The sequence below is a fragment of the Mirounga angustirostris genome, unplaced genomic scaffold (genome assembly GCF_029215605.1).
Source record: "Mirounga angustirostris isolate CCGP_5_RB_7025 unplaced genomic scaffold, mMirAng1.0.hap1 SCAF_9, whole genome shotgun sequence".
NCBI lineage: Eukaryota > Metazoa > Chordata > Mammalia > Carnivora > Phocidae > Mirounga > Mirounga angustirostris.
This window is the reverse complement of record NW_026991717.1, coordinates 28866436-28892721: the sequence shown is the minus strand read 5'-3', so window position 1 is coordinate 28892721 and position 26286 is coordinate 28866436. Positions and strand designations below refer to the sequence as shown.

Here is a 26286-nt window from a genome sequence, read left to right as displayed (position 1 = left end):
GTGTTCAAGTGTCAGTAGCATCAATATGGGGGACTCAGTGGTTCTCCCAGGCCTCTTCCCTGCATGTGTGGGTGCATGTTGTGGTGTTGCTGAGAGGAGAACAAGCTTCGGAGTTAGGCCTTTTCCCAAATCCCACTTCTCATAGCCTCAGGGTTGTGTGATCCTGGTCAATAATTGAGTTTTAGTTTACTGTTCCTTAGAACTGAGCCTGTTAATACCCCTCTTACTGTCTGCTTTTCAGGGTGAAAATGACTTTATCTGCTATGTCATTTTAGAGGTATAAAGTAAGAGTGTGAGAACAAATTGGAAAAGGAACCTAAGACCAAGTAAACTAATTAGAAGCATCTGGATTCTGTCTAAAAACAGTTAAAATTTAAAACTTGTATCATCACCCATTGGGTACTTTTTAATGGAAGTTAGCTATTTATGAAGACAAGCTAATAGACAGTTGTACAGATACTCTTAAAATGACAGATTGGTAGTTTTTATTTCCTGTACAGGCTGTTCTTACAATGCTGTGATTATTTTTGATTTCCTGGCTTTCTCTTTGGGATTCTGTGCTTTCCTTCCATTGCCCTGGAATGCTTTCCTCTAGGCTTCCTCTTTGCCTTCCACAGCCTAGCTCTTTCATGTCCTCCTCCAGGGAAGCTTGCTTTGTTGCCTTAGTAATGTTCCTCTTTCCTCAAATCCTTTAAGATGCCCAGACCATTGTGCTTTAAATGGTGGTTACTCGGGTCCATGGTTCATTTACATCTTTGTGTCGTCAGTTGTCCAGATACCCAGTCTCCACCTTCCACACAGCTTCTGCCCTGCTTTTCTACCTTCTGACGTGGTAGTAACAATTCTTGTTTCCACATAAACTGGGCTTCTTCCTTGGCTTATTCTTTAATTCATGTTTGTTTTCCTTTTTTATAGCTCTAAACACCAATGTTATTCAACCTGGACTGCATCCAGAAACACTGATGCAGTCACCTTGTGGGTAATCCCAATGTGCTGTCAGGGTTGAGGATGTTGTTACTCTCTTTGGGCATTGGCATTTCCTCCAGGTTGTGGTCTATATTTCATTTACTGATGACTCCCATCAGGAGTCATCAGTAAACATATAGAGATTTGAATCTCTAGTCCTGACACTCTGTTAAGACTTTCAATGACAAACATATAGAGATTTGAATCTCTAGTCCTGACACTCTGTTAAGATCTGGATTTGTATTTGTGTATGTGTGTGTGTATGTATGTATGTACATATATGGCTGTGCATATGACTGTACGCATGTGTGTGTGGGGAGAGGATCTCCATGCTCATGTTCATAGTTAGTGGAAATCTCAGTGGTTAATACCGAGCTAGTTCTCTTTCATCTGTTTCTGTTCCCTACCTCCTTTTCACTTTTCACATCTGATCTGTCTCATTTGATCTGAAATGCCTTAAGTACTTTCCTCATCTTGGCTTAGGCTGTCACTGTTTTTTGGGGAGACTCTTGATGTAGGCTCCTAAATTATTTTCTGTTTCTAGTTTCTTCCTCTGTCTCCATCCGTTGCACTGATACTGAGTTATGCCTTAAGTTATGATCATTTATTCCCTGGCCCACCTAAAGATGGCGTGTAACTGCTGGAGCACAGCACACATGGGACTGTTTAGTCTGGCTCCTGTTTGCCTCCCATGCTTATGTGGTTGTGTGGGAGCTGGACTGAACCCTAGCAGTATTAGCCCTCTTCTTACCTGGATGAGCAAATGAGCCAAGCTTTTCCATTCCCTCATTAAAACGTAAGGGGTGCTGAATGTTTGTGGCTCACTCTTTACTTTTCCCCCGCTGGTTGATACTTTTATCAAGAATCATGTTTTAGTTTTAAGTATGTTTATGGCAGTTATCTTGTTAGTGAGGTCAACAAATAAAATATGAGTGCTGAAAGAAAGCTGTTGCTTCTATGAAACTAAGTTGGATGCTGAAATGGTTTTCTGTTGCTATGTTACAAGTTACTAGCTGTAAATTTAGCAGCTTAAAACGATTCATGTTTATTCTCTTTCCCAGTTTCTGTGGGTCAGGAGTCTGGCCAATGCTTAGCTGGGTCCTCTGCTTTGGGTCTAACAGGCTGCATGCAGTCAGGGTGTTGGCCATGCTGTGCTCTCATCTGGGATCTCATTGGAGTGCTCTTTGGCAGAATTTAGTTCCTTGCAGTTGGGGAACTGAGTCATGGGCTCCTTGATGCTGTCCCTCTGCATAGGTGGCTCATGGCAGCTGCCCTCTCCGTGACTGCAGAGAATGTCTCTTCTGGATGGCCCCATACTCTGAAGGGCTTTCACCTGATTAAGTAAGGCCCGAGGATAATCTTCCTTATGATAACTAGAAATCAACAGTTGTGGGACTTTAATTATATATGAGAAGTTCCTTCACCTTTGCCATAGATGGAAACAAAACCTGGTCGCAGGTGTGATGTCCCATCTTATTCATGGGTCCTACTCACACTCAGAGGGCATTACACAGGATATGTGTGCAGCAAGAGATGAGGATTTGAAGACTGTCTTAGAGTTTTGCTTGCTACACATGCTTTGGATAAAAGTGAGATGCTAGGGCGCCTGGGTGGCTCAGTCCGTTAAGCCTCTGCCTTTGGCTCAGGTCATGATCCCAGGATGCTGGGATCGAGTCCCACATCGGGCTCCCTGCTCGGCAGGAAGCCTGCTTCTCCCTCTCCCCCTGCTTGTGTTCCTGCTCTCGCTATCTCTCTCTCTGTCAAATAAATAAATAAAATCTTAAAAAAAAAAAAAAGTGAGATGCTAAAAAATACTTGAACAGGTTAGGTAAAAGAGAACTGTAAAGGATTAGGGAAAATGTCTTGAAAGTCGGGGCACCTGGGTGGCTCAGATGGTTAAGCGTCTGCCTTTGGCTCAGGTCATGATCTCAGGGTCCTGGGATCGAGTCCCGCATCGGGCTCCCTGCTCCTTGGGAGCCTGCTTCTCCCTCTGCCTCTCTCTCTCTCTCTCTCTCATGAATAAATAAATAAAATCTTTAAAAAAAAAAAATGTCTTGAAAGTCTAGAAGAATTCTATACTGAGATTGCTCACAGAGTGCCCTTTAATTCTTGCTACATTTATTTATTTATTTATTTAAGATTTATTTATTTATTTGAGAGAGTGAGAATCAGAGAGAGAGAGAGTACATGAGAGGGGGGAGGGTTAGAGGGAGAAGCAGGCTCCTCGCCGAGCAGGGAGCCTGATGCGGGACTCGATCCAGGGACCCCAGGATCATGACCTGAGCCGAAGGCAGTAGCTTAACCAACTGAGCCACCCAGGCACCCTAATTCTTGCTACATTTAAAGAAATGGAGGGGCACCTGGGTGGCTCAGTAGGTTAAATGTCTGCCTTCGGCTCAGGTCATGATTCTGGGGTCCTGGGATTGAGTGAAGCGTCAGGCTTCCTACTTAGCAGGGAGTCTGCCTCTCCCTCTCCCTCCCCCAGCTCATGCTCGCATGCTCTTTCTTTCTCTCTCAAATAAATAAATAAAATCTTTTTTTAAAAAAGTAAAGAAATGGAGACTGGAAATAGTGGATGCCTCATAAGGGTGGTGCCTGCTTGAATGATGACAAGTAACAAGTTAGTGGACTTGTAAATAAAGAAAAGGTGCTGGCCTTTTGTTAAAATATGGCCAAACAGATGTGCCCATTTTAGTGTAAAGTGTTTTGTGTTTCTGGTAAGAGGGCTTCTGTTGTCCCTGCAGTTTCAGAATGGATGCCTTCTCTGGGTGTCTATTGTGCCCCTGCCCTCATTGGCTTCTTCCTCTGGGAAGCCTTTTTTGTCTCATAAGTACTGACAAGTGAGAGCATTTTTGTTTTTTTTTCTTTGAATATCACTGTGGACTTGTGTTTTTATTTACTTTTGCAGTCCACTGTAGTTATGTATTTCGATGCTCAAAATTGTTTTAAATTTGGCCAGTAGAGTCCCCATAAGGCCTTACACAGCTTTTTTGGGGTACAAACACAAAATATTCCAGGCTCATTTTATTGGTCCTGGACCTGGAATCAGCCTTTTTTCTCTCCAAGAGCCCCGGTTTTGTTTATGGGAAGTGAGACTTAAAAATTGATGTCTGGGTGCTGGGAGTACTCATTGCTCTCAGAATGTCTGTCATTCATTCTAGCTCCTTCCCAAGCAGATGTATTCAAATATAAATTTGTATTGAGATTTCCAATTCAATTTGTTCTTAAAAATATCCTTGCTATTTATCTCTTTCACACTTAAAACCTTTGTTGCTAGTAACACTAACATAACTGTTGTAAACATGTTTTATTTTATTAACATTGCTGTATCATACAATATATATGAGATAGTTTTAAGATTTTAATATCAATACTATGATTATCAGTAAAACCAATGAGTAAAGTTTAGGATATTTTTCCTTTAGAGTATATTTGACTAAAGATGTATAATTGAAAAGGCCCCTGAAATACTTTCCTTTGTGATAAACATAGGTTAATTTGCTTTTTACCAGTTGTAGATTTTTCTTTTTTATGATTTAATTTTAATTTTTGAAGATGAAAATCATTTATATGTTTAGAAGTAAAAATATATAAAGTTTACTCAAAATCTTGCTTTCATTCATCTGTACTGCCATGTTCCCTTGTCACAGGTGTCTCTCCATAGGTAATCATTATTATTCGTTTTTGGTTTATCTTTCCAGAGCACATGTGCATGTCTTTTTTCTTGTATCTTATGCAGAAGTTAACATTGTTTATATACTGTTATGCACTGTGCCTTTTTCACTTAACTATATTTTTTGGGATGATTTTTATTAAATGTTGACTGAATAAATGAGAGGAAGTGAGTTTTTTTTAATCATATCATTCTTTAAGAATTGCATTGTATGATCATTCTGTAAGTTTATGTTATTTATCATTACCAGCTTGCATTCACAAGAGATGGGCTCTGTGGCTTGTGGAATGAAATGGTTAAAGATGGAGAAATTGTATATACGGGGACAGAATTAAACCAGAATGGAGAGCTTCCTCCTAGAAAAGGTAAGGACCTCTTACTAGTAGTTTTCATTTTGTAAAGACCTTTATAAATCATATTTTATAGAAATTTTGGAATGTGCAATAGGAATAGGAGTGTTTAAGCGTAACTCTTTGAAATTTTGTTTTCACTTTGGAGATTGTTGTCTGCATTGTAGTTAACATTATGAGCTACCTGGATTTCATTGCTCTTTGTGAATGAAGGTCTTTTCATTGCAAGCTATCTTGCTGTGGTGTCCTTCCCAGTTAATATTTCTTCTTTTAAGTTTTGTAATATATCTTGCCTTGGATAACTATAAATAGTGGTTATTGTAAGATTGAGTGAAACAATTATTCCTGAAATTTTTCCTATATCACTCTCCTGTGGCAACATATAAAACACTTTTTGGAAGCCTTTGGCCTGTGGACTGGACTTGGCCCCTTATTTTATTTAATCTTGTATTTTTCACAGGGAAATACCAGTAAATACTCTTGTTTAGGCCTGTTGTTATGAAAAGTCAACAAGACTTTCAATGACAATTCAGTTGCTCTTGATTTTGGCCATGAATCAGAAACTGTTGAGCCTTTGAAAAGAAATGGATGCCTGTATCCACCCCAGACCTGTAGAATCTGAAAAGCCCCTCTTGAGATCTGTTGAAGTTTGTTGGTCCCGCTATTTGAAAGTCATCAAGGTGGATAAAAAATTACTTTAGAAAGTGGTTCTTCTTCTCCTTGTAGAATGGAGATAGTATCCATTTGAAAATACACTGGAAAACATTAATATATTTTTTTGGTTATAACATCTAGTAGAGTTTCCTCTTTTTTCCCTGATATTTCATTGGTAAAATTTCCATACACCCAGAACAACTGAAATATCTACATAGTGATCAGCTGCAAACCCATCCCCCAGATCCTACCACAAGTGTTTCTTTTCACTTGTTTATCTCAGGGCTTCCTGGATCTCTTCTGTCCATTGGTGCATCTTACCCAGCTCCCTCAGACATATCATTTACTTGATTGAGTTCAGTTTAGTTTTTTGTCTTTAAGTAATATGTATGCATATATTTTAAGTTTACTGTTCCACAAGTTTTGATAAATGTAACCTGTATAACCTAAACTTCTCTCAACATTACATCTCACTCAGAAAGTTCCTTTGGGCCCCTTCCTGGCCCATCCCTGACCCCATTTTCCAGAGGCAACCACTGGTCTGATCTTTCTTTACTGTTAATTAGTTTTGCCTGTTCTAGAACTTCATGTAAATGGAATCATGTAGTAGTGTCCTCTTTTGTGTCTGGCCTTTTTCACTCGGTAATGTTTTAGTAATTTCAGTGGTTCATTATGTATGTTTTAAAAAGTTTTCCATCACTTCTTCCCAGTTATCCAGTATTTGTTAATGAATTAAACAGTGTTTCCCAAAATGTTTTTCATGAAACACTAGTTCTGAAAGATGCTCTGAGAAAAACTATTTAAATGGAAAAATTCAAAGTGTATTTCTTACTATATTTGATGAGTATTTTTTCTTCTTTTGAAAATCATGTGGTTAGAAAGCAAAGCATGATTTCTTTTTTTTTTTTTTTTAAGATTTTTGTTTATTTACTTAGAGAGAGAGAGCACGAGACGGGGGAGGGTCAGAGGGAGAAACAGACTCCCCACTGAGCAGGGAGCCTGATGCGGGACTCGATCCTGGGACTCCAGGATCATGACCTGAGCTGAAGGCAGTCGCTTAACCAACTGAGCCACCCAGGCACCTGCAAAGCATAATTTCTTTTTATGTAGGTCCCATCTGAATAGTTTTTTGGGGTCATTTTTTGGGCATTCAATAAGTTTCTATTTTTGGTGTGGCATGATATGTGCTTTTTATTGTTAGAAAATACTTTTTTCGGGGCACCTGGGTGGCTCAGTCGTTAAGCGTCTGCCTTCAGCTCAGGTCATGGTCCCAAGGTCCTGGGATCAAGCCCCACATCAGGCTTCCTGCCGAAGAAAGGAAGGAAGGAAGGAAGCCTGCTTCTCCCTCTCCCACTCCCCCTGCTTGTGTTCCCTCTCTCACTGTGTCTCTCTGTCAAATAAATAAATAAAAATTAAAAAAAAAAAAAAAAAAGAAAATACTTTTTTCATAGGTGGGTTTTTATATACCAAATTCCATTTAGAAGACTATGTACATTATATGTTGGTGGTATTGTAGTTAATTGTGAGGAAAGTACAGATGAGAGTAGAAGTTCCTTAGATACACAGTTTTCTTTGCTGTATTTTCAGAGATTACTTTCTTTGGGAAAGGATTGGTTTCTTCCACAAACAACCATCCTAGGATGGGTTTTTATTGTTGTTAAGCTCAATCCTTTAGCGGCTTATTTCTGGGAAATAGTGGCTTCTAATAATTTCTGCTTCCCCCGAGATAAGCTTTCTTATTTTCTTTTGTAATCGCATGTAGAGTTTACTGGCCCTGCTGATGAGGAAAGAAAGCTGCCTTTCTTTTTTAGTAGTACAGTAGTATGGTTTTGTGTTTATTTTTGGGGGCCTGCCGCACAAAAAAACAGACAGGATTATAGTCGTATACTTTTTCAAGTGAATGTTTCTCTTAACAGCCCATTTAGGGGCGCCTGGGTGGCTCAGTTGGTTAAGCATCTGCCTTTGGCTCAGGTCATGATCCCAGAGTCCTGGGATCGAGCCCTGCCATCAGGCTCCCTGCTCAGTGGGAAGCCTGCTTCTCGCTCTCTCCCCTGCTCGGGCTCTATCTCTTGCTATCTTTCTCTCTCTCTCAAATAAATAAAATCTTTCTTTAAAAAAAACCACCCCATTTAAGGTTGTTTGTATTATTATTTTGAGGGAAGGTACAGAGAGGAATATAGTATATAAAAAAAGGAAAGCCAAAGAAGGTACTAAAAGATACGCTAAGCTTATTTTTTATTTTTGCCTAGGGCTGACCTTGTATGAAGAATTTAAGCATGAGCTGTTTCATTTATTATAAACCTTTTCAGTCTATGCAGATAGTAGAAATAATATTACCCAGTACTTTGCTTAGCTGTTACATCTTTTCTTGAAAGTATTTTCTCATTATTTCCTTTAATCCTCAACTCTACCAAGAGACAGAAGCCACAGTTTGCACAAATAACAGGAGCAGAGCTGGAAATTGAAGCCAGGCCTCTTGAGAAAGTTTCATTGCTATTTCTGTTGTACTACAAATGTAATTTACTGACATCAGGATCAATGTTTTATAGTTCTGTGGAGCTTATGACTTCATATCGTATAAAAGTGTGGTAATTGTTTTGAAGTTTTTGTATGTGTGTGGTGTCTAGTCTGTACTCTTTATGTGTTTTAATTTTAAGAGTTTAGAGAGAAGTTTTTGATTTTTTTTTTTTTTTCTTTCTGGAACATGAATGTTTCCATTATATTCTGTGCTGACTGGCAGCTTTCCTGCTGGTTTTATAGCTTTTCTTTGGAGGTTGTAAAAAAGCATTAAATGTGGACTTTCTCCCACAATAAGTCATGATTATTTGGGCAAAAAAAGGCATCCATATACCAGGGTGTGTAACAGAGGACAAAGACCCTGTGATGTCACCCACATGCAGGGTGGGAGCATTTTAGGCATGGAGTGTTGGTAGAAGTTTGAGCAATAGTTACAGAGACCTGGTCTGGGCTTGAGGGACAGTGGGGTTTGGGGTCATACAAGAGAAGTGGGCACTGGCCTCCAAGTGGAGAACTGTGGAAAGCAGAACTGGGAGTGGGTGTGCAGGGGTGACAGGGAGCAGTGAACAGTGAGCAGGGAGCAGGAAGCAGCAGAATGGGTTGTGCCAGACTGGAGTGAAATGTACTCTTTCACGTGCCCTATGGCATTTAAATCCTGGGAAGTATGTCTCTTCGTGCAGTGGACACATTCCCCAGGTGACATGTTTATACCCTGAAGTTTGAAAGCCACTGCACGGAGGGCCACGAATATTAGGAAAATTAATCAAGACTCTGTCCTGCAGTGGGAACTCAAAGAATTAAATCTTGAATCCCTAGCCCAAGGGTTCTCAACCTTTGTCGTTCATTAGAATCACCTGGAGGGCTTGGTTAGACACCCATGCTGTCGCCACCTCCAGAGTCTGATTCCTTAGACTTGTGATGGGGCCTGGGAATTTGCATTTCTAACACATTTCCAAGTCCTGCTGATGAGGCTTCCTTTTCAAAGACTGTGTCATGTTGTTTATACCGGCACCGTCTATTGCATTGGGAGTTAGAGATGTAGAGGAAAGGAAAAAAGCCTCCTCATGAGGCTTTCCTTATTTTAGGAAATAAGACTATTAAAAAAACCCAACCATATTCCAAAGCAAATTAGATTTCCCTCATAATTTTATTCTGTCCTCCATAATTCTTGTTGCTTTGGATCTTGAGTCCTTGATGGAAGGCTTAATCCACCTCTGGGAGTCTGCCTGGTGTGTATTGGAAGGGGTGATGTCAGCTTCTGCTGGAGTCTGTTCCCTACAGGGTTGGTAGTTCCGCTGAGGCTCTGTGTTTGTTCTTGTTTGTTAAAGACCCATTTTTGGCCTTCAACTTTGGAAGGAAGCAGATAAGACATAAAGCTCTGGTTAATTAATTATACTTTGCAACAGTATCAGAATGGACAAAACTAAAATTCTTGACAGGGTGGGCTTCATGGCTGTGTGTGAGGATTTGGTTATTGTCTACCTTGGGGCTTAGAACATAGCGAGGGCAGTGAGGTATGGTTGCATCTCTAGGGCCTCTCACCGTCCTGGGAACTGTAGAGTGTATGTTTACATAACATTCTACTTGTATGAAATTAATCTAGGCACCTTACTTTTCTCTTTTTGATTTGCTAGCTCTTCCCATATTATGGGCCTAGAGCATAGGGAAACTTTAATGGTAGTGGTGAGCTAATAAAGAAATAAGGAACATCCCAACTCTACCTAATTTTATGATCAGCCTTCCTCCTGCTTGTGAGCATTTCATCATGAGTTCCGTGATGTGGGAGCCCATGTTTGTTATTCTGGTGATCTGGAAAGTGCCAAAGACCATTTGGATGTAAAAACACCTTGATGATTTTTTAGTTCAAAATTTAGAGTCTGATCCTGGGAAGATGGTATCAAACAGCTTCCAGGGGAGGCTGACCTGGGCTTGAAAGAGAGTGGCTATACTGTGACTTTTCCAGGCTGGCATGGAAAAGTGGTTACAGAGAGGAAGCCCAGTCTGGTAGTAAAAGGCTCACAGTTTTGTTTACTGATCAACTTTGTGAATTCTGACACATTTTTGCAGGTTTTGTAAACCAAGGCAGATAAAGTTCACTTTCCCTGGAATCTTGTACATTTTACTGTATCTGCTCACTTGGCCCTTACCATATTCTTTCATGTTCTGGTATAACTAGGTATTTTTCTTTGAGACAAAAATGCTCTTTTCCTTGGGCGCCTGGGTGGCTCAGTTGGTTAAGCGACTGCCTTCGGCTCAGGTCATGATCCTGGAGTCCCTGGATCGAGTCCCGCATCAGGCTCCCTGCTCGGCAGGGAGCCTGCTTCTGCCTCTGGCCCTCCCCCCTCTCATGTGCTCTCTCTCATTCTCTCTCTCTCAAATAAATAAGTAAAATCTTTAAAAAAAAATGCTCTTTTCCTTGATAGTAACATTCATCATCTTGCATATATATTTATATTTCTCTGCCACATTCTTTCTGGTTTAATCTCAATCATCCATATTACTTACAACTTTTGTCCAAATTAAGTAACTTCTAATTCAGATAGTGTTTTTTTCTGACATCAAATACATGTTTCCACACCAGTTCTGTAATTCTCTTACACCAACTGTGTGTCTAGCAATTCAGTTCAATTCCGACAATTATTAGAGTTAGTACAGGCCCTATGAATTAAGGTCTCAGTCCTATAAGACTGCCTTCACTTTAGATGCCAAGTGGGATTTCCAGACTTCTCACACTTTTGCCTCGCTGACTACAAATTCAGGGGTTCTGTGACTCCCTTCAGATTCAATAATTCTCTAGAACTAGTCACAGAATGCACTTTACTTATGTTTATTGGGCTATTATAAAGGATACAACTCAGGAACAGGCAAATGGAAAAGATGCATAGAGCAAGGAATAGGGGAAGGGGCTTAGAGCTTCTCTGCCCTCTCTTGGTCCCCCTACTCCCTCAGCACATCTGAGTGTCCACCAACCTGGAAACTCCCCAGTCTTATAGTTTAAGAGTTTCTATAATTTAATCTCCAGCCTGCCTCCCCTCTTGGAGGTCAGGAGGTAGGGCTGACAGCTCTTACTGTCTAATCACTGGTCCTTTCGGTGACCAGCCCACACTGAGGTTATCTAGTGGCCCTACCCCGAGCCAGCTCATTAGTATAAACTCTGGTGTGGTGGAAAGGGGTTTGTTAAGAATAACAAAAGACATGCCTATCCTCGGTAAATTCCAAGGGTTTTAGGAGCTCTGAGACCAAATATATATTTTTATTATACCACAGATAAGAAAAGTGGGAAGTAGGTGTTAGAGCATTTTCGCAGAGCTCTGGAGTCCACCTTATGAGAACCCCCCCAATTTTGCATATTTAATGAGCAAAAAGAACATGCTCATTAAGAGTGGCAAAGTTGGGGGTGCTTGGGTGACTCAGTCGGTTAAGTGGCTCTCTCTTGATTTTGGCTCAGGTCATGATCTCAGGGTCCTGGGATCGAACCCCACATCAGGCTCAGTGCCAGGCCAGGAGTCTGCTTGAGGATTCTGTCTCCCTCTCCCCCTTTTCCCGCTCGTGTGCTCTCTTTCACTCTTTCAAATAAATAAATAAATCTTTAAAAAAAAAAAGTTGCAAAGTTGTTTTTGCATCCTGCCATTGTAGTAGCAATCTGAGAGAAAAATATGTGTGCTTGTATTTATTAACCTGTGCTTGGTGGCGGATGACCTAGAATTCTTTCTTGGCATTTGTTCAGGGGTTCACAGATTAGCTATTGATTAAATCAATTTCATATTGGGACAAGTGTCTTTAATGAAAGACTTGAATATTGTTTTTAAGCTAATACACTACAGAACAACATAAATTTTGTTGATATAAAAAAGTTTGTCAGAATTTTATATTAATTCAATTAGAGTGAGTCTATAATCTTACATTTTCACAATCTTAAAAATGTGGAAGTCATGTCAGGTTACCTAATGAGTAAAACTTGCATAGGAGATTTAGAAAAAGTCAGATTAACTAGACCCTCCTTAAGACAACAAACCCAAGGTTTAGGAAACTTATATGCTCTGTTGTATGCCACTGTGGTAGCACATGAGGGAATGGAATTAGAGCGGTTTTTGGGCAGAATTGTCCAGTCAGTCTGATTTCTGCAGGGGTGCACCTTGATGATGTGAATTTGAATTCTATGTGTAAAGGTGCTTCTAATTTAGCAGTTTCTAAGAGATCTTTTTCTTTTCCTCAGCTTTATTGAAATATAATTGATAAATTGTGTAAGTTTAAGGTGTACAGTGTGATGATTTGAATGCCCACATACATCGTGAAAGAATTACCCCAATAAAGGTTACTTAACACCTCAGTCACATAATTACTGTATTTTTGTGTGTGGTGAGGACATTTAAGCTTTATTCTCTTGGCAACTTTCAAGTATACAAAACTTTTTTGTTAACCATTGTCACTATGGTATACATTAGATCCCCAGAACTGATTCCTATTGTAACTGCAAGTTTGTGCCCTTTGACTAACAACATCTCCTCATTTACCCCATTCCTGCAGCCCCTGGCCACCACCAATCTATTCCCTATGAGTTCGGATTTTCTAGATTCTACATATAAGTGGATCATACAGTGCTTGTCTTTCTCTGACTTACTTCACTTAGCGTAATGTTCTAATCATCCACTGTTGTAAGTGGCAGGATTTCCTTTTTTATGGCTGAGATAATATTCCATTGTGTGTGTGTGTGTGCGCACGCATTTGTGCGCGTGTGCACGCACACACACGCACACATACACCACATCTTTATCCATTCATCTGTTGACACACTCTTAGGTTGTTTCCATTTCTTGGCTATTGTGAATAATGCTGCAATGAAATATGGGGATAGAGATATCTGTTTAAATTAGTTCATGTCCTTCAGATATACACCCAGGAGTGGGATTGCTGGATCATATGGTAGTTCTGTTTTTAGTTTTTTTGAGGAACTTTGATGCTGTTTTCCACAGTGGCTGTACCAATTTACGTTCCCACCAATGGTGCACAATGTTTTCATTTTTGAGAGATATATTTTTTTTTCCTCCTTAAAATGCTGGCTACTATTTAAAGTATCAGAAGTTTCTTTCTTTGTTTTCTGGGGATTCTTGATTTCCATTTTATTAGATTATATAAGCCTTTATTATTTCTTTTAAATGAATCAGAATAGGAGTACCACTAGATTTAAAAGACTTCATGGTTAATAATTCCTTGCAGAGGTAAGAAAATATACATACACAGTGAAGGGTACTTACAGTGGTATTTGATATCAAGGGTCTGTTTGGCTATATAGGGTTTTCCATTGAATGAATCTGAAATATTTTTAATTGTCCAAAGTTCCACCATAATCTCATCCACCCCATACAAATCTGGTCAGCTTATTGGTGTCTGGCCTTGCAGTTGGCTGTGAGGTGGTGAGGTACACAGACCCTGGGGCCTGCAGTGGGGTGATGCTGCCCTTACCAGCCGAGGGCTCTGGGTGAGATATATGCTCTGTGCACTATCTGGGTGGTAAGAAATGCATTTCAACAAGCTTAAGATGCCTCAACAGTAAGATGTGCTATTATTTATCACCAGGAGAGAATTCACTGCTTATGAATTTGATGTATCCCATTTGGCATGCTGACTTTTGGGAAAGGTGCATCTCGGGATTGGTGAAACACACACCTACTTCATGGGGTTGAAGTTGACTATTGAGTTGATTTATGGTGTGCACAGAACAGTACCTGGCTCCCAGTCGGTGCTACTTAATAGTTTGTGATTCTCATAGTGGTGTTTAAGTGCAGGCAGAAGTGTCAGTGTCCTGTCTGTTCATCAGTTCTCTTGTCCCTGTGAGTCCCCTGTGCTGAGTCTAGGGTGAATGATGTCCATATTCCCGTGTTAAATAAGTCAGTTTGTGAAGGGACATGTCTGCCTGAGAGACTGAAACTCCTGTTTTTGATTAGAGGAGGTGCAGCAAGAATGAATTCAAATCTCTTATATCACATATTTATTTCTAAGTTCAGTGTTAGATTTTTATCTTATTAAAAATATTGATGCTGGGGCGCCTGGGTGGCTCAGTTGGTTAAGCGACTGCCTTCGGCTCAGGTCATGATCCTGGAGTCCCAGGATCGAGTCCCGCATCGGGCTCCCTGCTCAGCGGGGAGCCTGCTTCTCCCTCTCCCACTCCCCCTGCTTGTGTTTCCTCTCTCGCTGTCTCTCTCTCTCTGTGTCAATTAAATAAATGAATAAAATCTTTAAAAAAAAAAAAATTGATGCTGATGCCCAGATTATAGCATTCAAAAGCTTAGACAGAATTTTCAGTAAAGAGTGAGTTCCTTCCCAATCTTGTTCTCCAGACACCTGAGCTTTTTTTCCCTTCTTAGCAATATTATTACTAGTTTTAGAATGTTTCCAGAGATGATATATGGACATATAAGTACATATATGAAACATACCCTTCATTTTAAGTAAAAATTAAAGTCTTCCAGGATATGAGGTATACCAGAATTTAGGGGAAATGTACAAAAATGTATCATAGAGTTTAACCCTCAGTCTCTGTCTTGATTTTAGTTTATCTTTCTTTGAAATCAGTAGATTTACTCCTCCTGAGTCCATCTGCATTGAGTCAAGGAGAGATGAGTGAGTGGGTGAGAAGCACAATCCAGACTGCAGGGGCCCCATGGACTGTGGGTGGGCTGCCTGGGGCCATGGATCATCCTGGGCAGTGCTGTGTAATTGCACCTTCTTCTTTGTTCCCCATGTCAGCCATTCAGATCCTTCTCCACACTGCAGTCTTTGGAACTTCTTTGAAAAGCACTCTCCTTCTGGGAGATGCGGTGAATTGTGCAGCATGTGGGTCATTCATTCATTTGCTCATTGATTCACAGCCTCCTCATTGTTGGGGTCCTCCTCTGTCAGTGAGGGTGATTGTAGGTGCTAGGATGTGGTGGTGAATGAGCCAGGTATGGCCCTTGCTTTCCTTTCCTGGAGCTTACATTCTAAGTGGGACAACCAATAAAACAGTGTCAGCAGAAAGAAAAGAGATATGAAGAAAACAGAACAGGGAGATTCAAGAAGCTTCCAGGGAAGGTCCCTTAGATCACATACCAAGGCCCTGTGTCTTGTTCACATCCCCTCACCCTGCTGTGCCTTGACATTGATGTCTCACCCTGCCTGTAACAACTTTGTAATGGCCATAACCTGTGAGGACAGGCTTTGCTTTTTTCACCATGGTACCCCCAGCACCAAGCAGAGTACTGGCACCCAGGAGGGATCCAATAAGTAATTTGTGTTGTGAGTTAGTGTGTACTCTCAGCTTCAGGCCAACTAGGGGCGTGCCAGTTCCCTGGAGGAGGATGGGACGCCGAGGATAAGTGCCCTTTTATGTGTCATTCAGGTGGATACTTTAAGCCTTTTTTACTCTTATCCATCCTACTGAGTATTCTTCCTTAATTTTATTTCTCTGTCTTTTAAAATCCCATTATTGATTTGATGGATCACTTTTTCTCTTTCACTTGAGAATTAAGTTTTCCTGTCAATTGAACACACACATCTTTGTATTTAATCTGCTGCCAAACCTTTATTTTTATTTTTTTTTATTTTAAAGATTTTATTTATTTATTTGAGACAGAGAGAATGAGAGAGACAGAGAGCACATGAGAGGGGGGAGGGTCAGAGGGAGAAGCAGGCTCCCTGCTGAGCAGGGAGCCCGATGTGGGACTCGATCCCGGGACTCCGGGATCATGACCTGAGCCGAAGGCAGTCGCTTAACCAACTGAGCCACCCAGGCGCCCTGCTGCCAAACCTTTAAATTGTTTGTTATTGTATTACGTTACATGTATTACGTTACATGTATTACGTTACTAATAATGAGATAGACATAATAAATATTGTACTGTATCTTTATAATGCAGTAGAGTATCAAGGGAAATTTGAATGGCCACTTCTGTGTTTGTGTTCTGTTAGAAAGTTTTCATAGCTAAAATCTCTTAAAATTGTACTTCTTAAAAGAAAAAAATTTCAGTGTCATACAAAAACATATACAATATCTCTTTTTTAACTAGTATTTGATTAATTGGGACTCTTAGTGCGATAGTTATGTATCAGCTTCACTGGGCCATGGTGCCCAGATATTTGGTCAAATATTATTCTGGATATTTCTGTGAAGGTGTGTTTTAGATGAGATTCACATTTAAATCCATGGACTTGGAGTAAAGCAGATTACTCTCCATAATGTGGGTGGGCTTTATCCAGTCAATTGAAGAGCCTGAATAGAAAAAAGACTGACCTCCTCCAACAAGAAGGAATTCTGCCTCCAGATTGCCTTTGGATTCAAACTGTAACATAACTGTTGCCTGGGTCATGAGCCTGCCAGTCTGCCCTGTGGATTTTGGACTTGGACTTCTATAATTGTTTGAGCCAATTCCTTAAAATAAATGCCTTCTCTCTCCATCTCTCCCTTTCTCTCTCTCTCCCTACACATTCTTTTGGTTCTCTTTCTGTGTAGAACACTGACTAATATGCTTAGTTACCCATAGTTTTCTCCTACAATCCATTTTTGAGAAGCAAATGATAGTGAACAAGCTTTCTTAAAGGTAGTGATTAAGGTAAAAACAAAACATAAGTGAACCTTCTTGAACATTGAAATGCTGGTCTTCCTGATTGTGGCCCAGGGTTGTTAGAGGTATGCCTCTTCTGCCTGCCCTGGGGGAGCCACACAGAAGAGGTGTCTCCTACCTCTAGGCTGCTGCTGCCCCTGGGCCCCAAGCCTTCACCCCTTGGCACTCCTTCTGTAGGTCCTAGACACAGTGATTTGAATGGAAATCACTTTGGATGGTTTGTAAAAAGCTCCTCACTGTAACTGGACAGGAATGTCTTAAAGTCCTGAGGTCATCTAGTCCTACTTCCATTTTCAGGGACCAGGTGGCAGAGCTCTCTCCCATCAGTGGCCCCTCAGGGTATATTGCTCTGGGTTCTTAGGAAGGTCAACTTCCCCACTTTCCCCTTCTCCCCAGCTTTCCGTGATTTGTTTGGGCAGTTTGTGTTCTGTTTATTCTCTCTCTCTAAACTTTGAACCCTGCATCCATAAAAAGGAGAGCAAATACTGAAACTAATTGATGTTGTCTCTGAACTGGTCATGCTAATTCTTCTTCTTACTTTAATTATTTTTCATTATTATTTTCTGTTGTTTTCTTAACCTCCAGTGATGTCATCCTGCCTTTGCTGTTGTAAATGTTCTCATTTATGCTCCTGAGAATAAAATGTTACGTGCGCTTAATGATGCTTCCTGTCAGTTTCCTGGTGACTGTCAAACAAAGCTTTTCAACCTGGACAAGAGATTACATGACCAGTATATCAACTTTAAAATGAGAATTTTTATTCTTATTTGTAAAATTTGTAGAATGGTGTAGAGCAGGGGTTGGCAAAGTTTCTGTAAAGGGTCAGGTAGCAAATATTTTAAGCCTTGTGGACCATAACTATGTGGTAACATGGGACCCTACAGTTGTGCCAAAAGCATCCATAGATAAAACTAAGCAAATGGATGTGGCAGTGTGCCAATAAAACTTTATTAACAGACACTAAAATGTGAAGTTCATATAATGTTCATAGTACAAACTATTATTATTCTTTTGATTATTTTTCAATCATTTAAAAACATAAAATCTTTGCTTTTGGGTCAAACACAAACCGTTGGAGTTGGCCCCTGGCTCTATTCCCCCGGTAGAATAGGGCCTAGCAGTTAGAGCCAGCAATGTGTTCTACCCCAGCTCTGTTTCTCTGGCTAGGACCTTCTCTGTGAAGCACAGTTTCTACATCTGTGAACGAGAGGCAGCAAAGCCTGCCTCCTTGAAAGGTTGTAAAGATTAAAAAGTATAATGTTGTTTGGCTAGGTACTCTTAACGTAGTCTTATCTAGTTCACATCAGCTTATTTTCATTTTCCATTAGCTGCTCACCCCTTAATGTCCTACTTTGGGATATGATTTTTGAATTAAATATATCTTGTTTTAATTTAATGTAATTTAATTATTTATTTGAGAGAGAGAGAGTGCGGGTGCACGAGCAGGGGGGAGGAGCAGAGGCAGAGGAAGAAACAGACTCCCCGCTGAGCAGGGAGCCTGATGGAGGAAGCCATCCCAGGACCCTGGGATTGTGACCTGAGCCGAAGGCAGATGCTTAATTGACTAAGCCGCCCAGGTGCCCATATATCTTGTTTCTTTTTTTTAAAGATTTTATTTATTTGACAGAGAGAAACACAGCGAGAGAGGGAACACAAGCAGAGGGAGGGGGAGAGGGAGAAGCAGGCTTCCCGCCGAGCAGAGAGCCCGATGCGGGGCTCGATCCCAGGACCCTGGGACCATGACCTGAGCCGAAGGCAGACGCTTAATGACTGAGCCACCCAGGTGCCCCCATATATCTTGTTTCTTAAGATTCTACTTTGTTGTCACACTTTCTATGTTATTAGGTTAAAATAAGGGGCTAAATAATCAGACTTACTTAAATTTATGTTTAGTTTCTCTGGTCAAGGTAGACAATTATCTACTGCAGATGCAAACTCGTTCTCCCCTCATTCTTGATACATTTCCTCATGTCTTACTGGCCCAAGGCCATATTTTGCTCCAGTTTTCAGGACCTAGCTCTTTGCCTGAAAATGCTGCTTCCAGACTCTCTTCCAGCTGTCCTCCCTGCTCCTTGATACTTGACTCAGGACCCTTGCCAAACCCAGATTTGTACTGATTAGTTATGTATGTGATATGTCTTTTCCAGAGGTTCTTTAGGGCTATAGAAGGTATTTTTTTTTTTTTTGTATAAAAGTGTTTACCATGGTGCTTTGATGTGCTGTGTGGTAAATAACATGTTTATTGAACTTAATTGAAATTTTACTGTAATTTTAGGGAAAACCATTTAAAGAGCTTTTATTTTTAAAATTAATATGGTACAATTTATTCCTTCTAGGTGTTCAGTTCAATGAATTTTAACACATATATAGATTCAGGTAACCATCACTGTGATCATGATTCAGAACAGTTTCATCATCCTTAGAAAACACTCTTCTTTTGCTCCTTGTGTCACATATTCCCCCAACACCTGATCCTTGGCAACCACTCATCTGTTGTCCATCGCTGTGGTTTTACCATTTTGAGAACTGTCATATAAATGGATTGATACATATGTAACATTTTATTTTTTTATTTTTAATATTTTCAATTTTTTTCAAATTTTATATTTTTTAATTTAAATTCAACTAAGTAACATATAGTTTATTTTTAGTTTCAGAAGTAGAGTTCAGTGATGATCAGTCTTATATCATACCTAGTGGTCATTACATCCCGGGCCCTCCTTATTGTTCCTCACTCAGTTACCCATAACATTCCCCTCTCTCCTCCCGTCCAGCAACCCGCAGTTTGTTTCCTATAGTTAAGAGTCTCTTTTGGTTGGGGTGCCTGGGTGGCTCAGTTGGTTAAGTGTCTGCCTTTGGCTCAGGTCATGATCCCAAGGTCCTGGGGTCGAGCCCTGCATCGGGCTTCCTGCTCAGTGGAGAACCTGTTTCTCCCTCTTCCTCTGCAGCTCCCCCTGCTTGTACTCACTTACTCTTGCTCTGGCTCTATCTCAAATAAATAAATAAAATCTTAAAAAAAAATATTAAAAAAAAAGTCTCTTACGGTTTTCCCCCCTCTCTGATTTTGTCTTGTTTTATTTTTCCCTCCCTTCCCCTATGATGCTCTGTTTTGTTTCTTAAATTCCACATATGAATGAAATCATATGATAATTGTCTTTCTCTGATTAACTTATTTGCTTAGCATAATACCCTCTAGTTCCATCCACATCATTGCGAAGTGGCAAGATTCCTTTTTTTTTTTTTTTTGATGGCTGAGTTATATTCCATTGCATATATATACCACATCTTTTTATCCATTCATCTATTGATGGACATCTTGGCTCTTTCCATAGTTTGGCTATTGTGGACATTGCTGCTATGAACATTGGGGTGCAGGGGCCCCTTCGGATCACTGCATTTGTATCTTTGGGTAAATATCTAGTATTGCAATTGCTGGGTCCTAGGGTAGCTCCATTTTTAACTTTTTGAGGAATCTCCATACTGTTTTTCAGAGTGGCTTTACCAGCTTCCATTCCCACCATTGTAAGAAGGTTCCCCTTTCTCCGCATCCTCGCCAACATTTGTTGTTTCCTGAGTTGTTAATTTTAGCCATTTTGACTGGTGTAAGGTGGTATCTCATTGAGGTTTTGATTTGGATTTCCCTGATGCTGAGTGATGATCATTTTTTTCATGTATCTGTTGGCCATTTGTATGTCTTCTTTAGAGAAATGTCTGTTCATGTCTTCTGCCCATTTCTTGATTGGATTATTTGTCCTTTGGGTGTTGAGTTGGATAAATTCTTTATAGATCTTGGATACTAGCCCTTTATCTGCAAATATTTTCTCCCATTCTGTCGATGTCTTTTGGTTTTGTCAACTGTTTTCTTTGCTGTGCAGAAGCTTTTTATCTTGATTAAGTCCCAATAGTTAATTTTTGCCTTTGTTTCCCTTGCCATTGAAGACATGTCTAGCAAGAAGTTGCTGTGGCTGAGGTCACAGAGGTTGTTGCCTGTGCTCTCCTCTAGGATTTTGAAGGATTCCTGTCTTACATTTAGGTCTTTGATCCATTTTGAGTCTATTTTTGTGAATGGTGAAAGGAAATGGTCCACTTTCATTCTTCGCCTGTGGCTGTTCTGTTTTCCCAACACCATTTGTTGAAGAAACTGTCTTTTTTCCATAGGATATTCTTTCCTGCTTTGTCAGGGAGATTAGTTGACCATAGAGTTGAGGGTCCATTTCTGGGTTTTCTATTCTGTTCTATGTGTCTGTTTTTGTGCCAGTACCATACTGTCTTCATGATGACAGCTTTGTAATAGAGCTTGAAGTCTGGAATTGTGATGCCACCAGCTTTGGTTTTCTTTTTAAACTTTCTTTTGGCTATTCGGGGTCTTTTCTGGTAACATACAGATTTTAGGATTCCTTGTTCCAGTTCTGAAAAATGTTGATGGTATTTTGATAGGAATTGCATTGAGTGTGTAGATTGCTCTAGGTAGCATAGATATTTTAACCATATTTGTTCTTCCAATCCATGAGCATGAAATGTTTTTCCATTTCTTTGTGTCTTCCTTAATTTCTTTCATGAGTGTTCTATAGTTTTCAGAGTGCAGATCCTTTACCTCTTTTGTTAGGTTTATTTTTGGTGCAATTATAAATGGGATCGGTTCCTTAATTTCTCTCTTCTGTCTCATTGTTAGTGTATAGAAATGCAACTGATTTGTGTGCATTGATATTATATCCTGCCACTTTGCTGAATTCCTGTATGGGATCTAGCAATTTTTGGGGTGGAGTCTTTTGTGTTTTCCACATAGAGTATCATGTCATCTGTGAAGAGTGAGAGTTTGACTTCTTTGCTGATTTGGATGTCCTTATTTATTTATTTTTTGTTGTCTGATTGAAGTGGCTAGGACTTCCAGTACTATGTTGAATAACAGTGGTGAGAGTGGACATCCCTGTTGTGTTTCTCATCTTAGGGGGAAAAGCTCTCAGCTTTTCCTCATTGAGAATGATATTTGCTGTGGGCTCTTTGTAAATGGCTTTTATGATATTGAGGTATGTTCCTTCTATCCCTACACTGCAGAGAGTTTTAATCGAGAAAGGATGCTGTATTTTGTCAAATGCTTTTTCTGCATCAGCTGAGAGAATCATATGGTTCTTGTCCTTTCTTTTATTAATATTGTGTATCACCTTGACTGATTTGTGAATGTTGAACCACCCTTGCAGCCCAGGAATAAATGCCACTTGGTCATGGTGAATGATCCTTTTAATGTACTGTTGGATCGATCCTATTGGCTAGTATCTTGGTGAGAATTTTTACATCCATGTTCATCAGGGATATTGGTGTGTAATTGTCCTTTTTGGTGGGGTCTTTGTCTGGTTTTGGGATCATGGTAATGCTGGCCTCATAGAAAGAATTTGGAAGTTTTCCTTCCATTTCTATTTTTTGAATCAGCTTCAGAAGAATAGGTATTAATTGTTTGTTAAAAGTTTAATAGAATTCTGCTGGGAGGTCTTTTGGCCCTTGACCCTTGTTTGTTGGGAGATTTTTGATAACTGCTTCAGTTTCCTTGCTGGTTATGGGTCTGTTCAGGTTTTCTGTTTTCTTCCTGTTCCAGTTTTGGTAGTTTATACATTTCTAGGAATGCATCCATTTCTTTCAGGTTGCCTAATTTGTTGGCATATAGTTGCTCATAATATGTTCCTATAATTGTTTGTATTTCTTTGGTGTTGGTTGTGATCTCTCCTTTTTCATTCATGATTTTATTTATTTGGGTCCTTTCTGTTTTCTTTTTGATAAGTCTGGCCAGGAGTTTATCGATCTTACTAATTCTTTTAAAGATCCAGCTTCTAGTTTTACTGATTTGTTCTACTGTTCTTCTGGTTTCTACTCCATTAATTTCTGCTCTAATCTTTATTTTCTCTTGTCCTGCTGGGTTTAGGTTTTACTTGCTATTCTTTCTCCAGCTCCTTTAGGTGTAAAGTTAGATTGTATATTTGAGACCTTTCTTGTTTCTTTTTTTTTAGTTTAATTTAATTTTAGTATGTTAGTCACCATACAGTACATCATTAGTTTTTGATGTAGTGTTCCATGATTCATTGTTTTCATATAACACCCAGTGCTCCATGCAATATGTGCCTTTCTTAATACCCATCACTGGGCTAACCCATCCCCTACCCCCCACCCCTCTAAAATCCTCAGTTTGTTTCTCGGAGTCCATATTCTCTCATGGTTCATCTCCCCCTCCGATTTCTCCCCCTTCATTTTTCCCTTCCTTCTCCTAATGTCCTCCATGCTATTCCTTATGTTCCACAAATACGTGAAACCATATGATAATTGACTTTCTCTGCTTGACTTATTTTACTTAGCATAGTCTCCTCCAGTCCCATGCGTGTTGACGTAAAAGTTGGGTATTCATCCTTTCTGATGGCTGAGTAATATTCCATTGTAGATATGGACCACATCTTCTTTTTTTTTAATTATTATGTTATGTTAATCACCATACATTACATCATTAGTTTTTGATACAGTGTTCCATGATTCATTGTTTGCGTATAACACCCGGTGCTCCATGCAGTACGTGCCCTCTTTAATACCCATCACCAGGCTAACCCATCCTCCCACCCCTCCCCTCTAGAACCTTCAGTTTGTTTTTCAGAGTCCACCGTCTCTCATGGTTCATCTCCCCCTCCAGTTCCCCCCTTCATTCTTCCCCTCCTGCTATCTTCTTCTTCTTCTTCTTCTTTTTTTAACATATAATGTATTATTTGTTTCAGAGGTACAGGTTTGTGATTCAACAGTCTTGCACAATTCACAGCGCTCACCATAGCGCATACACTCCCCATTGTCTATCACCCAGCCACCCCATCCCTCCCACACCCCACCACTCCAGTAACCCTCAGGTGGTTTCCTGAGATTAAGAATTCCTCATATCACTGAGGTCATATGATACATGTCTTTCTCTGATTGACTTATTTCGTTCAGCATAACACCCTCCAGTTCCATCCACGTTGTTGCAAATGGCTAGATCTCATTCCTTTTGATGGCTGCATAATATTCCATTGTGTATATATCTCTCTCTATATATATCTATATACATATATATATAGATATATATATAGATATATACCACATCTTCTTTATCCATTCATCTGTCAATGGACATCTTGGCTCTTTCGAACTCTCGTGGACATTGCTGCTATAAACATCGGGGTGCACATACCCCTTCGGATCCCTACATTTGTATCTTTGGGGTAAATACCCAGTAGTGCAATTGCTGGATCCTATGGTAGCTCTATTTTTAACTTTTTGAGGAACCTCCATACTGTTTTCCAGAGTGGCTGCACCAGCTTGCATTCCCACCAACAGTGGAGGAGGGTTCCCCTTTCTCCGCATCCCCGCCAACATCTGTCGTTTCCTGACTTGTTAATTTAGCCATTCTGACTGGTGTGAGGTGATTTCTCATTGAGATTTTGATTTTGATTTCCCTGATGCCGAGCAATGTTGAGCACTTTTTCATGTGTCTGTTGGCCATTTGGATGTCTTCTTTGGAAAAATTTGGACCACATCTTCTTTATCCATTCATCTGTTGAAGGGCATCTTGGCTCTTTCCACAGTTTGGCTATTGCAGACATTGCTGCTATGAACATTGGAGTACATATGGCCCTTCTTTTCACTACATCTGTGTCTTTGGGGTAAATACCCAGTAGTGCAATTGCTGGGTCAAAGGGTAGCTCTGTTTTTAATTTTTTGAGGCACCTCCACACTGTTTTCCAAAGTGGCTGTACCAACTTGCATTCCCACCAACAGTGGAAGAGGGTTCCCCTTTCTCCACAACCTCTCCAACATTTGTTGTTTCTTTCCCTGTCCATTTTTGCCATTCTAACTGGTGTAAGGTGATGAATTTCCCTGATGGTTAATGATGAACATTTTTTCATGTGTCTATTAGGCATTTGTATGTCTTCTTTGGAGAAGTGTCTGTTCATGTCTTCTGCTCATTTTTTGACTGGATTATTTGTTTTTTGGGTTTTGAGTTTGAGAAGTTCTTTATAGATCTTGGATACCAGCCCTTTATTTGTAGTGTCATTTGCAAATATCTTCTCCCGTTCTGTGGGTTACCTCTTTGTTTTGCTGACTGTTTACTTCGCTGTGCAGAAGCTTTTTGTCTTGATGAAGTCCCAAAAGTTCGTTTTGCTTTTGTTTCACTAGCCTAGCCTTTGGAGATGTATCTTGCTGTGGCCAATGTTGAAGAGGTTACTGCCTATGTTCTCCTCTAGGATTTTGATGGATTCCTGTCTCACATTGAGGTCTTTCATCCATTTTGGGTTTATCTTTGTGTATGGTGTTAGAGAATGGTCGCGTTTCATTCTTCTGTATATAGCTGTCCAATTTTCCCAGTACCAATCATTGAAGAGACTATCTTTCTTCCATTGCATATTTTTTCCTGCTTTGTCTAAGATTATTTGACCATAGAGTTGAGGGTCCATATTAGGGCTCTCTATTTTGTTCCATTGGTCTATATGTCTGTTTTTGTGCCAGTATCATGCTGTCTGGTGATCACTGCTTTGTAATATAGCTTGAAATCGGGCAACGTGATGCCCCCAGCTTTGTTTCTCTTTTTCAACATTTCCATGGCAATTTGGGGTCTTTTCTGATTCCATACAAATTTTAGGGTTGTTTGTTCTAGCACTTTGAAAAATGTCATTGGAATTTTGATTGGGATGGCATTGAAGGTATAGGTAGCTCTGGGCAGCATAGACATTTTAACAATGTTTATTCTTCCGATCCATGAGCATGGAATATTTTTCCATCTTTTTGTGTCTTCTTCAATTTCTTTCATGAGTGTTCTGTAGTTCCTAGAGTATAGATCTTTTACCTCTGGTTAGGTTTATTCCTAGGTATTTTATGGTTTTTGGTGCTATTGTGAATGGAATCGTTTCTCTAATTTCTCCTTCTGCAGTTGCATTGTTAGTGTATAAGAAAGCAACTGATTTCTGTGTATTGATTTTGTATCCTGCCACATTACTGAATTGCTGTATGAGTTCTGGTAATTTGGGGGTGGAGTCTTTTGGATTTTCCATGTAAAGTATCATGTTGTCTGCGAAAAGAGAGAGTTTGACTTCTTCTTTGCCAATTTGAATACCTTTTATTTCTTTTTGTTGTCTGATTGCTGTTGCTAGGACTTCTAGTACTATGTTGAACAATAGTGGTGAGAGTGGGCATCCTTGTCATGTTCCTGATCTTAGGAGAAAGGCTCTCAGCTTTTCCCCATTAAGGATGATATTCGCTGTGGGTTTTTCATAGAAGGATTTTATGAAATAGAGGAATGTTCCCTCTATCCCTAGACTCTGAAGCATTTTAATCAGGAAAGGATGCTGTATTTTGTCAAATGCTTTTTCTGCATCCATTGAGAGGACCATATGGTTCTTCTCTCTCCTCTTAATGTGTTCTTTCACATTATTGATTTGCGAATGTTGAACCACCTTTGCATCCTGGGGATAAATCCTACTTGGTCATGGTGGATGATCCTTTTAATGTATTGTTGGATCCTATT

General features: G+C 39.9%; 1 protein-coding gene across 6 annotated transcripts in view; it reads left to right on the top strand.

Moving 5' to 3' along the window:
* HERC2 (HECT and RLD domain containing E3 ubiquitin protein ligase 2) overlaps positions 1 to 26286 on the top strand; it is a 259145-nt gene that overhangs the window by 8025 nt on the left and 224834 nt on the right. For all 6 annotated transcript variants that reach the window (XR_010404924.1, XR_010404925.1, XM_064570045.1 and 3 more), the window contains exon 3: positions 4890 to 5004. Coding sequence is in view for 4 of the 6 variants with exons in the window: in XM_064570045.1 (XP_064426115.1) it covers positions 4890 to 5004 (115 nt within the window). In the remaining 2 variants the exon portion in view is untranslated. The remainder of the gene's footprint in view (positions 1 to 4889; positions 5005 to 26286) is intronic.